This window comes from Benincasa hispida, chromosome 11, assembly GCF_009727055.1.
Source record: "Benincasa hispida cultivar B227 chromosome 11, ASM972705v1, whole genome shotgun sequence".
NCBI lineage: Eukaryota > Viridiplantae > Streptophyta > Magnoliopsida > Cucurbitales > Cucurbitaceae > Benincasa > Benincasa hispida.
In genome coordinates, this window is record NC_052359.1 from 28,560,769 (window position 1) to 28,574,495 (window position 13,727).

General features: G+C 37.3%; 1 protein-coding gene across 3 annotated transcripts in view; it reads right to left on the minus strand.

Moving 5' to 3' along the window:
* Positions 1 to 10,365, minus strand: part of LOC120090275 (GTPase Der) — an 18,581-nt gene extending 8,216 nt beyond the window's left edge. For 2 of the 3 annotated variants that reach the window (XR_005485495.1, XM_039047842.1), the window contains exons 1-4: positions 10,134 to 10,365; positions 9,680 to 9,935; positions 9,320 to 9,544; positions 8,885 to 9,144 (exon numbers count right to left, since the gene is read on the minus strand). Coding sequence is in view for 2 of the 3 variants with exons in the window: in XM_039047842.1 (XP_038903770.1) it covers positions 8,885 to 9,144; positions 9,320 to 9,544; positions 9,680 to 9,935; positions 10,134 to 10,278 (886 nt within the window). In the remaining variant the exon portion in view is untranslated. The remainder of the gene's footprint in view (positions 1 to 8,884; positions 9,145 to 9,319; positions 9,545 to 9,679; positions 9,936 to 10,133) is intronic. The other variant, XM_039047843.1, reaches the window with a different exon arrangement.
* Between the last annotated feature and the right edge of the window lie 3,362 nt (positions 10,366 to 13,727).

The window sequence follows — 13,727 nt, forward strand, 5'->3', positions numbered from 1 at the left end:
AGGCGTATTTCAGAGCACACCTCCCTCAGTGACGGTGTAGGACGTTGGCCCAAGATCCTGCTGCGAACACCATCAAATTTCGGATTTAACCCAGCCAGAAAATTATACACTCGATCAGCTTCCTCAAGTTTGGAATACTGCGTCCCATTATGTGTACATCTCCAGATAATCTCACGGCATAAGTCCATTTCTTGCTATAACAAGGACAATTTGTTGAAGTATGACGTGACGTCCATAGCTCCTTGCTTGCATTCATGGACTTGTTTGCGTAAGGTATAAAGGCGGGATGCATTCTGCTTCTACGAATACAACTATTGTACTGCATCCCATATCTCTTTGGTAGTCGCCGTGTAAAGTAACAGTCTGCCAATTTGGGGTTCCATGCTACTCACCAGAACTGATCGTAGCAATGGATCTTCTGCTCTCCAGATACGTTCGTGGGGACTGCTGGGTTCAGGTTTGGCTATCTCCCCAGTTAGATATCCAAATTTTTGTCTTCCTTCTAGAGCCATTCAGATGGATTGAAACCAGGAGAAATAATTTTTGTCATTCAACTTTTCTCCAATAATAATTCCTGCAGAGTGTCCGATTGATCCAGATAATAAATTTGTAGCAGGTAAAGAATGGAAAGAGTTTACCGAGTTCTCGGAGCCTACCTGTAAATTGGACGATTCCGATTGAACAATTTTTGAGTTTGTACCAAGCACCGACCCAAAATCCGCGAGCAGTTGCTGGAGGAAAAGAAATCTGCTTTTAATCTCATCAGAACATGCCCCGATCAGACCTGCTGGAGAGTTCGCCAGAAAAGCAATCGGACCGGCGTCACTGCAGTCAGAGAGAACCAGCCGATCCACCACCGGAGGTTGCTGGTCAGAAAACCCACCGGCGAAGCCGCGGCTTCAAACCCTAGGGCTGTCGATCGAAGCCTGCTGGGAGATTGACCGGGTTGTGCGCGAGAGCTGCTGGAAGATTGACAGATCTGGTCGCCATCGACTGTTCTGGATTCGAGGAAGGTTGTGCGCGATCGACTGCTGGGAGATCGACCGGGTTGTGCGAGAAAGCTACTGCGACCGGATCTGTTCGCCGAACACCATCTGCACCTGGGAGATCGATGAGTCTGAGGCTAAAGGGTGGTTGGGCATCGCTCAGATCTGGACGTTGATTCTCTTTGGTTGGGCGCAATTCGATCTGTCCGTCGACGGATTGGGTTGTCGTTCTGGCGGCACTCATTTGTTGAAGAAGGCGAGGTAAGGCGGTCTCTAGGTATTGTTGGACAGCTTCCTTAATTATGTCAGCTATCTCAAAATTGGTCGTCGAAAGAGACTCATCAATGGTGGCTAGGGTTTCGTGGCCTGACCCCTTGCTCTGATACCATGATAAAAATAAAAGAAGAAGGAAGAAAACACACTAATTTACGTGGAAAACCCTAGGCCAGGGAGAAAAAAACCACGATCAAATCTTATTATTTTGTTACACTGAAATACAGAAAGACTCCTCAAATAAATAGACAGACAGGAAGCCCTAGGCCCATAAGAGAATTACAAATAAACCCCTAAGGCAAACCAACCCTTTTTCGACAGTTTCATTACCCATGATGCAGTTAATTGCTCTAAGTTTTTTTTCTTTTTTCTGAAAAAGAAACGCACTTTTCATTGAATTAATGAAAAGAGATAAAATCTCAATATACAAAAGGTTACAAAGACCAAAACCAAAGGATCGAGACATATACTCGGGCATCTTAACTAGGTTGGCACCCCCATAGCACCCTCATCACATCCATAATCGGAAATACAAATGAAACAAAATAGCCCAAACAACCTACTATCCGAAGGACAATATCAAGTACAAAAGAAAGAACAAAACCAAAAATGAGAAAAAAACAATACAAAGCAGAATGTTATAATCACTGCCGGGACAAAAACATAGGACCAGCTAGCACTCTGAAAGTTGGAGAGCAGTTCTAATGCTGAGGAGAAATGAATGCTCGCCAATTCAAGTTTAACTCCTGAACAGAGTAATCTTCAAAAGCTCTTGAAAGTGTGCACCAAGAAGCATTTAGCCGAGCAAACTCAAAACGATGTAACCAAGGGGGAGCTTTATCATGGAAAACTTTCTGGTTTCTTTCAAACCACAATTCAGCTAACAAGGCTTTAACCGCGTTGTTCCAGAGTAATTTAGGATTCTTCTTAATACCAGGCCCAACAAAAAGCTACAAAACATTGTTACTAAAACGGCATCCAAATACCCAACAAACGTTAAAAAGGAGAAGCAAACGAAACCAACACTTTTTAGCATAACCTCATTCAAAAAATGTGTTGTAGGTGTTCGTGATCATGTAAACACAGTGGACAAACATGAGGTGAAAGGCAATGGGAAGGAAGCTTTCTTTGCATGACTGAAGCGCAATTTAAACTCTCTCCCATTTTACCAAGTGATTCAACCTGCCCCTTTATGCCCTTCCCAGAAAAATTTTCTTATGGATCTTTCTAGAGTTGAAATTACCTTTTCCGACATTAAAAAGGTGGACACATAGTAAGTGGGAAGATTAGCAGCAATGATTTATATAGTGTGATTCTGCCTCCTCGAGAAAGGTTGTACCTTTTCCATTTGTCTTATTTTCCTTGGACTTTGTCGATGATAGGCTACCAACATGATGGATATCCTCCTAAAGGTATGTCGAGATATATCATTGGTAATTTCTCCACTTTACAATTCAACATAAAAGCAACCAAACACACCTTGTTTTCATCTATATTAATCCCACGTAAGACTGATTTTTCCCAATTAGCCCTTTGGCCGGAGCACCATTCAAAGAGTTCAATTGTTCTTCGAAGATTCTCTATCATCTCATCATCATATTTGCAAAAGCTTAGCGTGTCAGCGGAAAATTGGAGAAGAGGGACATGAACTTTTTCTTTTCCCACAATGATTCTTTTGTATTTCCCTTTCTTGTGAAGTCTTAAAATGAGACTGCTCAAGACTTCACTTACAATGAGAAAAATGAAAGGTGAAAGGGACCTTGCCTTATTCCACTAGAAGCAAAGATTCTTCCTCTTGGTCACCCATTGATGAAGATAGAAAATTTTGGGTTTTTGATACAACCCATTATCCATGAAATCCATCAAGAATCGAAATTTTTGCCTTTCAAAACCTTCTCTAAGAAAACCCAATCAACTCTGTCAAAGGTCTTTTCCAAGTCAAATTTGAGGATCCAACCTTTTTTCTTTTTAGATTTGTATTCCTCCACAACTTCATTATGGGATCTAGAATTTGGTAGCCTTCAATGAATGCACTTTGAGTGGGAGCAATGATGCATGGCATGATTCTTTTCAATCTCTCGGCAAGTACTTTTGCAATTGTACACTAAAGTTGTGAGACTAATGGGCCTAAAGTCTTTTACCATGATAACATCTTCTTTCTTCTTCATCAAACAGATAAAATTTTCCTTTACACAGGAATTCAGCTTTCCATTTTCGTAAAATTTATCAAAAAGGCTGGTGAAATTTTCCTTAAACTGCTCTCAACATTTGATGAAGAATTCTACTGTAAATCCATCTGGCCCGGAGCTTTATTTTTCCCCATCACCTTCAATGCTTTTTGGATTTCTCCCAAAGTGAATCATTAAACCAGCCTTTGTTTTGAGCTTCCAAGACTACTTGCCATTCTAGATTGATTGGGATAGAGTCAGCACTTGGAGTCTTCTTGTAAAGCAACTTGTAAAAGTTTATGATTAAATCTTGAGCTTGTGGCAACGATACCTTGATTATTTGTTAATTCTGATATCAAATTTCTTCTCTTTTTTGCAGCAAGGAAGCAATGAAAGAACCTCAAATTCTCATCTCCCAATTTAAGCCAATTAAGTCTACTTTTTTGAATTAAATTCCTTTCCTCCGTTCGGTATAAAGACAACAAATCAGCCTTTAAAGAAGGCTCATATCCAGTTTTAGCATGGCTAAGTCAGGAGATTCTGCCCTACTCTCTTCTTTGCCAATTTCTTCTAAAAGTTCCTCTTCCTGTCTTCTTTGTTTTCCTTCATAATCAGCATGCCAATCTTTTAGAATCTTTTTTAAACTTTGCAGTTTTGAGGATATGATAAAACCTACCCAGCCTTGGTGATTACCTGAGTTTAAAGATCTTTCTATGATCCGGCAACATTGCTTGTTTAGCAGCCAGCTGTTGCAAAAGCGAAAAGGAGACGGGCCCCATTCAAAGGAACTAGTTTCTAACCAAAGGAAAAAACTGGTCAGAGAAGATCTGGACTTGCCTTACCACTCTTGAGGCTTCAAATGCCTCATCCCATTCCTTAGATACAAGGAACCTGTCAAGCAATGATCGTGAAACCACCCTTCCTTCACTTGACCAAGTAAATTTTCCATCAGATAATGATATTTCCAATAAATTAGCTTCCACAATGAACTTATTAAACTTCCTCATTCCTCGTCATCCTTCCCACTAGGAAACGTTCTTGAATTTTTCTGGTGATATTAAAATCACCACCCAAGCACCAAGCTTGTAAGCAATAAGCTGAAAGGGAGGAAAGTTCGGGCCAAATAAATCTTCTTTCTTTGTAATCTGTGGGACCATATACATTTGTCACCCAACACACCTTCCTGCAAATAGTTATACATTTGGCAAATAATGAGTAACCACCTTTTAGAACCTCGGTAACTGATATTTTGCTTCATCCCACATAGTCAACATTCCTCCTGATTTACCATAGGCTTCAACGCACACCCAACCAACATCTTTCGAACTCCATAGTGCTTTGATAAGATCAATATCAAAAGAATCTCTCTTATGTTCCTGTATCAACACTAAGTCTGGATTTGTATTCTTGAGCAAACGTTTAAAGGCCAATTGTTTTGATTGATCTACAAGCCCTCTAGTATTCCATGTTATAATCATCATTGTGGGCAAACTTCTTGACTTACACACTGCCTTCTACCTTCAAGCCAGAGTAATCTCGCAAGCTTCAACTATATATCTCAAGTGCTGGGGAATTCCCTTTATTTGATTGGGAGAGAAACACGATGCTTCTAACTTTCCAAGTTTCCACATACTGTACTGTCATCAGGCTGAAATAAAATGCTGAAATCTATACTGAACAAATCCACTTCTTCTAGCTCAACTTGGTGCTCCTCTTTTTCCTAATAATCCAATTCTTCACTGCTTGCCATAACAATTGATTCAACATCTGATTCTTGTGACTTAGAACTTGAGATGATTGGAGAAGAGCATGGGGTACCTCGCACAAAATGAATGTTTGAGCCTGGGATTTTAAACACTGATTGCTAGAAATTTAAAGATGGTGGAGGGGACTTGACTGACCTGTTGGTTGAATAATCTGGAAGTTGGACTCAAACACAACACTCTTCAAGCAAGTCAAAGTTCACTAAGGCTGACCATGAATTGAGGAACAAAGTTCATCCTTTCACATAATGCTTTGGGAATGGCTTAAACAAATGAGGACGTTTCTTTAGAGTTGCCGCAATAGACTTCTTAGCAGGGAAGCTTTTGTCTGATTTGTTGCTCAAGGAACAATGTTGAAGATTATGCTCTATATTTTTATGAGTAATGAGGTCCGGCCATTTGGATTGCGAGATTTGAATAGAAAAATCGAGTGCTGTTTCGAACAACTCATCAGTTTCACCATTGGCATACCAAAAACCAGGAGTAGTTGAATCAATTGGAATTTTGGGACTTACCAATCGTTGATCTTTCTTTTGAGGAATACCAGGGGACTTCAACAGACTTTCATTCTTAATATAGTTGGAATGGGAAACGGTTGTGAGCGAATGACTGGGCCCATTAAAGAGGCGGTCGTCAATTTTCTCTCTCATCTTTGGATCCGACCCTTCAGCCTCTTTTCGTGCTCCTAAATCAGTCATTACAACTTCTTTAATCACGATTAACCTTAGATGCGTTCACATTTGAAAAACACTTTTTTCCGACTTTGTCACCTTTTGAACTATCTATGTCGTTCTCTGGATTTTCCGATGAGCATTTTTCGGCTTCCGATGAAGGCTTCAAGGATTGGATGGACTGATTTTTAATAGCTTCGAAAGTACTTGGAAAATTCAGCTTGTTCTGGTTAAGGAAATCCCATTCGGTATTTGGAAAGTTAAAATCGACCTCTTCATCTTTTCCAACCTGCTTCAAACGAACTAGATCAATAGGATTAGAGAAATCTTTAATGAATAAATCTTTGTTAACAATGCTAAGAGCTTCAAATGATTCGATGACACCAAAATTTAGATAGATGTTGCCCCTGATTCCATTCTTTATCGATAGTTGCCGGCATAAAACCACATAAATTCTTTTTAACTTGGATTTTTGCTTCAAAAGGATTTAGAAGATTGAGTGTTTCAAGTGCTATGCTCTCCAATGGTCTCAAAAGTGTCTCTACTCCAATATTCCAATGGAAAATTTTTTATTGATATCCATCCGCCGAATCCTTTTAAAAGAGTTGGCCTACTATGCTGTAATGTGTTCTATTTTCAAATAACAAATGAAATTTCCCGTAGTCAAACCATTTCCCTAGAGCTTCAATCAATTCATCTACCTTTCCTTGAACAATTTTGATCAAAGCTTTGTCGACAAACAGAAGATCAACAATGACTTTAACTTGAGAGGGTTCTTCCAGGAATTTGGCAACATCTTTCCATTCATCAAACACAAACAATCTTGATAAAACCCAAAGATTTTCAAAATCTTCCTTGAAAACTTCCTTATTCTTTTGTACCCAGAGTAGCTAAGAACTCCATTTCTCAGAAGAAGAAGCAGAGGGTTGAGTCTTCGGCTTTATCAACTCTATCGTTTTGCTCTGTTTTAATGTTGAGGAGGCAGGGGCTTTTGATAACTCAATTCCTTCTTTGCCATCGATGCATAGCTCTTATGTTGGTTCTTTGGGATAGGATACTCTGTATCAAGGTATTCAATCGTGTCATCCTTTGACTTCGAATTCCTTGTCGTTTGCGTGTTGACTGGCTCACTTTTCTGTATAAAACCATTAAGCATTCCCAAAAAAGTTGTCCAACCCTCTTGTGATGGCCCCACGGGAATATGTATGAAGAAACGACTACCGTATGCCAGCCAGACCACACATCTCAGTACCCATCTCGTTTTTTATCTGAACTTCGAGAGTTTCATTGCCCCAAATTCACCACGTCCATTCCTTAAAAAAAACAACTACTTAAACCGCTGAGTAGTTCTGAAATTTGATCCACAAACCAAAGAAGATGTGATTCTGATAAGGGGAGGAGTTTGTTAGCTTCCACGTCTTCCATGAAAAACTTTTCTTATTTGAACCAAATGCAAAAAAAAAAAAAAAAAAAAAAAAAAAAAAAAAAAAATCACCACTCACCTTGCAGCTAATTACTTCCATGGTGTTTCCAGGAAGACGTCAAGTACTCTGATCAGAGTTAGACGCGGAGTAATGATGGGACGTCGAAAGTACGCCGGAGGGGGAAGAGAGAAGGAGGGAGGAGAGAGGAGAGAAAAGAGAGGCAAGAGAGAACTTACCTAGCAGCAATGCGTTAAAGGAAACAACCACGTGAAATATAGGGAGTTTTCAAGTGGTGCCAAAAGCTCTCTCCTTCCAATCTTTCCTCGTCAACACAGACTTCCCTCCCACTCTCACTAACATTTTATTTACTAAATTTAAGGTTGTTTCACTTTCTTCCCATTCTTGTATCTCTGCCAAAACTCATCTCTTCAGCTTGTATCATGAAAGAATCACAGGTGATCATTGGCGGTGTTCATGTTAGAATCCCACTGCATTTCTCATCTTTTTCAAGATTCCAAGACTAGAGGGAGATAGCTCAAAAATATTTATGATAAACCTTTGGTAGAAAGGAATCGAAGAGGGTGGAAGGTCTTATTCATTAATCGGTATTTTGTGTCAAAGGCCTCTTACGGATCTTACGGATGTGAGTTTAGAGATTGATAACTTGGATCCTAAACATGTACCTATTTACCTACATGGGTATTGTGGGCTTTGTGATGCCAGGCTATAACTTAAGGGATCCACATTTACGGTTAGGATTTCAAGTTATACCAACAAGTCATAGGTAAATCAAACACCAAACACAAGGGAGAAGGCAGTCAAAAACTGAAAACGCCAATGACAACTAACAAGAGATTGGAGCTCCAACAGTTAATAACCACTAACTCTAGAATTATTACAAACACAGTAAACATATCAGCAATGTAAAACAACAACGTAGGTAATCTCAAGAAATTAATAAATGTAACTTTTTTAAAAACCATAGTTTACTCAAGATCATTTGCACAAGTAGACAAAGAAGCTCAAATGAAATTTTGATTAATAAAAACGAAGCCACAAATAATATATTTAAATAAATAATAATCACAGTGAACTATGCCACAGTAATATCCCTGTGAAATAAAGCAATCAAGTTGCTTGCTATTTTTTGACAACTTAAAGGATGGCCTTGCAGTAGTGAATAACGGCCTCCTCTCTCTTGAACAGCTTCCACAAAATCAAGTAGAAAGGATAAATAAATACACAAGTAAAGGACAAGTTCTGGAAAGGCAGTCATAAAGCTGGGTAGAAACAGAGTGATATTTTCTACTCTTTTTTTTTTTTTTTTTTTTTTTTTTTTTGCATCCATAGGTATCTATAGGCCAGTTTGCCCAAACTTGATCAAATTCCATTGATCAACTTACAAAACTCTACAAATATTGGTGTCAAGAAACTTGGGACATTTTAATTCAAAAAGATGATTGTTATAGTTTGAACCCAAAATCTCCAAAAGCATCTTGATAAGATTTATAATTTGACTCTTTGATCAACCTTTGGTGGTTATTGGTAAAGTATCAATATATTTCAAATGATATATTGATTGATGGGTACATTTCTTACCACTTATAACTTTCAACATATACTTCTCAAGCACAGGTTTGATGGCACAATACAGCTCTTGCATGCCAAGCCCAGTTTCAGCTGATATGGGAACTGGATCTCCAAAGCCTAACCTTTGGGCTTCAAGGGCAGCAGCCAAAATTGTACCATTGCTATCAAAAAGCGATTCAGATTTATTCATTGCTACTACAAGGTTAATATCAGGTGCATGTCTGCGCAGCCACTTCCCAACCTCCAAATCAAAGGGATGAAGGCCAGCTCTGCTCACAAAAATAGCATCACGACTACTTTAAACACCAGAGCCACACTAAAACGAAAGAAAAATGTGATCATGCATATTGAGTAAGACCAGCATTCCTCTGTCTTACAATGGAAAGTAATATGCTACATTCTTCTTAATCATGTTTACAAGAAAAAAAAACATTAACCAATCACCTTGCATCAATGAGGAAAATTGCTAACTGAGACTTGAGAAGAACATTTTCAGTCATTCTTGCTGTTCTTTCAAGAATAGAGCCCGAAGATGTTGCTGTCTCTAAGCCAGAAGAATCCAATACTACAAACCGCAAATCTCCAAGTTTGGCGACACCTTCACGAATATCCCGAGTAACATGATCATCTGGTGTGTTGTAAACTAGTGCCTCCCTCCTCTTAATAAACCTATAAATAAACAGCAAAAAACCAAGAGAATTTAACTCTTGATACCAGTAAAAGATAGTACAGAAAACGAATCACTGACTTTACATTGCAAAACACTGGCAAGTCCATTAATAGACTAACATAGGCATAGTTTACCGGTTAAATAATGCAGATTTGCCAACATTTGGGCGCCCAACGAGCACAACAGTTGGAAGCATATTGATTGGAATTTTGGTGAAATCAACTGAGTTTCTTTGGACGCCTTGAACTTTATTAGCAATAACATCACTTGCATTATCATTTAAGCATTTCTCCGATTGCCCATTTTCTGGAACTCCACAAAATCCCCTGGCAATATGAGCAGCACCCAAAGGAAGCAATAATCTTGCATTTGCAATGCAACTATTCCAACCTAGATAGTGTTATAGAACCCAAAAACAATGACCAACAAAGTAAGGTGTATATACTAAATCTGAAGACAAATACGAATTGTCAAGTATGCCTATGTGCAATAACTGAGTTTGTCATAGGTTTAAAGTTTTTCAATTCAACATTGTAAGTACTAAACCTACACAAACAATCAACAGAAATGGCAGAAGGAAGGAGGTACCTGATTTGACGAAAACCGAGCCGCTGAGAAAATTGGGCGACGGAGTACTAGAGCTTATTCTTCTACTACTTGCACCGATATGGAAAATACTATTACCGATGAACCGCCGGCGTTGGGAGAGCAACGGAACCCATAAGCGAGACATAGATAAGTCGCGGCGGCAATCACCGTCCCAGTGGTCGGAAATATGTTTAGAACAAGAAAACAAAAGAAGTACACGGGCAAAATGGACATGATTAAAATTTTAGGTTTTTTTGAGGAAAAAAAATCATTTATAGTTCATATTTTTCAAATATGAATTTTTAGACAAATATATTCCACAAATGTCCTTTCGTTTGAATTATTTCCTTTAGAGCCTTCTAGTTATAATTTTAGACCATTCTAACTAGAGAGGTTCAATTTTTCCAACGAAAAGGGCTCCGTCTCACGAGACCCATCCTGAATGGGACCGAGATTTTCAAGGTAGGAAATGAGGGAAAGAGTGGAAATAAAATTCTCTTGAGCTAAACGAGAATGGGGACGGGAATGCATTCCTCGTCTCCGCCCTGATTAGCTTGATTATTTATTGAGAAAAGTAAGGAATATGTTAAATTGAATATTTAAATTTAGATTATATATGTGAATAATTTTATTTATATTGATTTTTTTCTATAAAAAATCTAATTAGGTTTTTTATACCAAAATTTGAGTAATTTATTTTAAATTCAAATGGTCAGGTAAAACTAATCAGAATAACTAATTTAGTGATAAAGTTAATTATTTAATTACAATTTGCTCGTGAATGGGATGAAGAATGGCATCTCTGACTCGTCCGTAGACTTCTCTAATTCTAACTTTTTTTTTTCTCTATCAATTTAATATTTTCGAGATTATATTTTTATTTCCCTATTGATTGAAATTCGAAATCGACTTTCTTTTTCTCAAATATCTATTTTTGGTTTTCTGCAATTGATATGGAATTAACCTTATTAATTTTTCCTTAATTATAGGAGTTTTATTCCTTTTTAACATATTTTATTTAGTGATTTTTATTTTATTTTAAATCTGAAATGGTCCTAGAATTAAGGAAGATGATTATTTTCTCCACGGTTGCATCTCTCTGTGGCCGGCAGTGGCATTCAATCCATAATCTTCATTTTATTGGCCATTTATGTTGTATTCATTCAATTTCTTCGAGTTTTGATATTTCTTGTATTATTTCTCGGATATAAAGTGTTGGTTTTATATTCAAGATCTATCATTCGACTTTGTTTATTTTAATAATGTACGATATTATTTCAAATGTATTTAGGACTACAGATTCAAGATTGTTATATAATATATATTTTATACTTTAATTTTAATCTTATTTTTATTAAGATATATTTCACATACTATGTCGTATATATACATGTATGTTTAGTTGTTTCGCAATTATATACTTTTAACTTTTTTACAGATTTCAGATTTCGACTTAAAATCTAGAATCATTGGTGAATTATGTAGAATTTTTGTTACAAATCTTTGTTTTCATTTATGAAATCATTTTTTATGTATATATATATGAGGTTTAATTCGAATATATCCATTGTTCTTTCAAATATAAATGAAGTTTATTTGAAATGTATTCATAAATAAGTTTAGATTTAAGGTTAGTTATGTGATATATACCTCATATTTAAGATTAGTTATATGATATATACCTCATGTTTTAATTTTAGTTTCATTTTTATTGACACATATATTTCACGTACTTTGTCATATATACACTTGAAGAATAGTAATTTTGCAAACATATATAACATATTATATCATTTTCATCTTTATTGATTATAATAATAATGTTAACACATGATAAACTAGGGCATAACTATGAAAATAAAATATAATTCATTAGCATTCTCAGATTATTTTATAAAAAAAACAAACCAACATATATTTGAAAATTGAAAATAAAATATAGAAATAAACCTTATACATATATTATGTCAATAACGTGTACATAATATGTACTTCTATGCATATTGTATACTCCTCACAGGTTTGGTTGATGAAAAGAGTGGCGGTGGTGCGGGGTTGGCCATGCAAATTTAAATATGTACTCCCATACATACAAGTGTGGTGCATGCAAGAGTAACTGAATGTATGGCGACAAGGATGGATTTTGAATCATTGTCACCATCTTGCAAATCAAAAGTGACAACAGGGTGGAAGCTACATTAGCATGAATTTCAAGATTGGCGGCAGCGATAGAGGGGAAGTTCGAAGGCGATTCTTCCCACTCTTCGAATTTTGCTCCAAATGTATCATTCAATTGCTTCATTCTTGTAGAAGTTCTATGATTAGTTTTTTTTAGGAAAAAGAATAAAAATATGAAATAGTTTGTGACGATGGCCAAGTAGGTGAGATAGAAAAAGAGAATGGGAGAAAGGATTGCCGCTAGGGAGTGGAAGAGGAAAAATGGGGAAAGGATCATAGTTGATGAGTGAGGGAGAAGAAAATGGGTAAGGGGAAGAGCAAAGGGAGTGAGAAATAGGGTAAGAGGATGGGATGGGAGAGAAGAAAAATGGGAAAGGGTTTTGAAAATGTTGGGTGAAATTTTAATTTTCAAAAATAAGAGAGAACCAACCTTTGATTGAAGAATCCCACATTGGAAATTTTTATTTGGAAGTCTCCCTTTTGTACTCCAACCTTGGGATTTGGGTTTGGGCTACAAGGGGTACCCATGTTTTGGAGGGAGTGAGGAGATAAATCAATGTGGGTTTGGTGGACGTCCGATCAAGCGAGGCAAGGCGAGTGATTATTATTATTATTTTCTTTAATAAACATATTATTATTATTATTATTTAATGCGGGAAAAAAAAAAAAAAAGAGCTTGGTCCTCCCAGTGCATCTTCCGACCGAGTCTTTAGGCCCTTTCTAAAGTTGTCCGCCTCTTTCTCACGCGACAGTTTCACGCTGAAGGCCTATAAATAAAAGGTGTGGCCTTTAGCAGTTCAGAACACAGTTTTTCACTTCCTTTGAAAGTTCTCCTCTCCTACTCTTCCACTTTCTGTTTTTCGAGCAGTAAGTAAAAAAGGGTGTGTGTTCCGATTGGTAATGGTACATTTCCCATCGGGTTTTCTTTTTAGGTTGTTTTATCCTGGGGACGATGTGGCAATATTCCTAACCTACTTGCACACTTGGGCAAAGCCGCAAAACGTCTTAAAGAGAGCAAGCTCCGCGACTCAGCCTATAACGAGTCTGTTTTGTAGGTTTTATTCTTTGCTCGACTGTCGTGACCTAACCGTTTGCTGTTGTCCTATTCGTCGTCTGAGGGTCTTATCATTTCCAACAATTTTAAGATGTGTTTACCGCTACATCACTAATGGCCTTCACTAGCAACAACGACGTTATGACATCTGACCTCAACCGTCCATTCTGGTTCGAATGAGCAAACTTCAAATTATGGAAGCAAAAGATGTTGTTCTTTCTCATGGTCAAGAAAGTTGTCGACACTTGTACCAGAGATAAATCGATCGTCCCTTTAAAAGAATCAACTGAACAACAGATAAAAGAAGTTGTTGACTGAGAGGAGAAATACTTTCTTTGTAAAAAAAAATTATTTTAAATGGT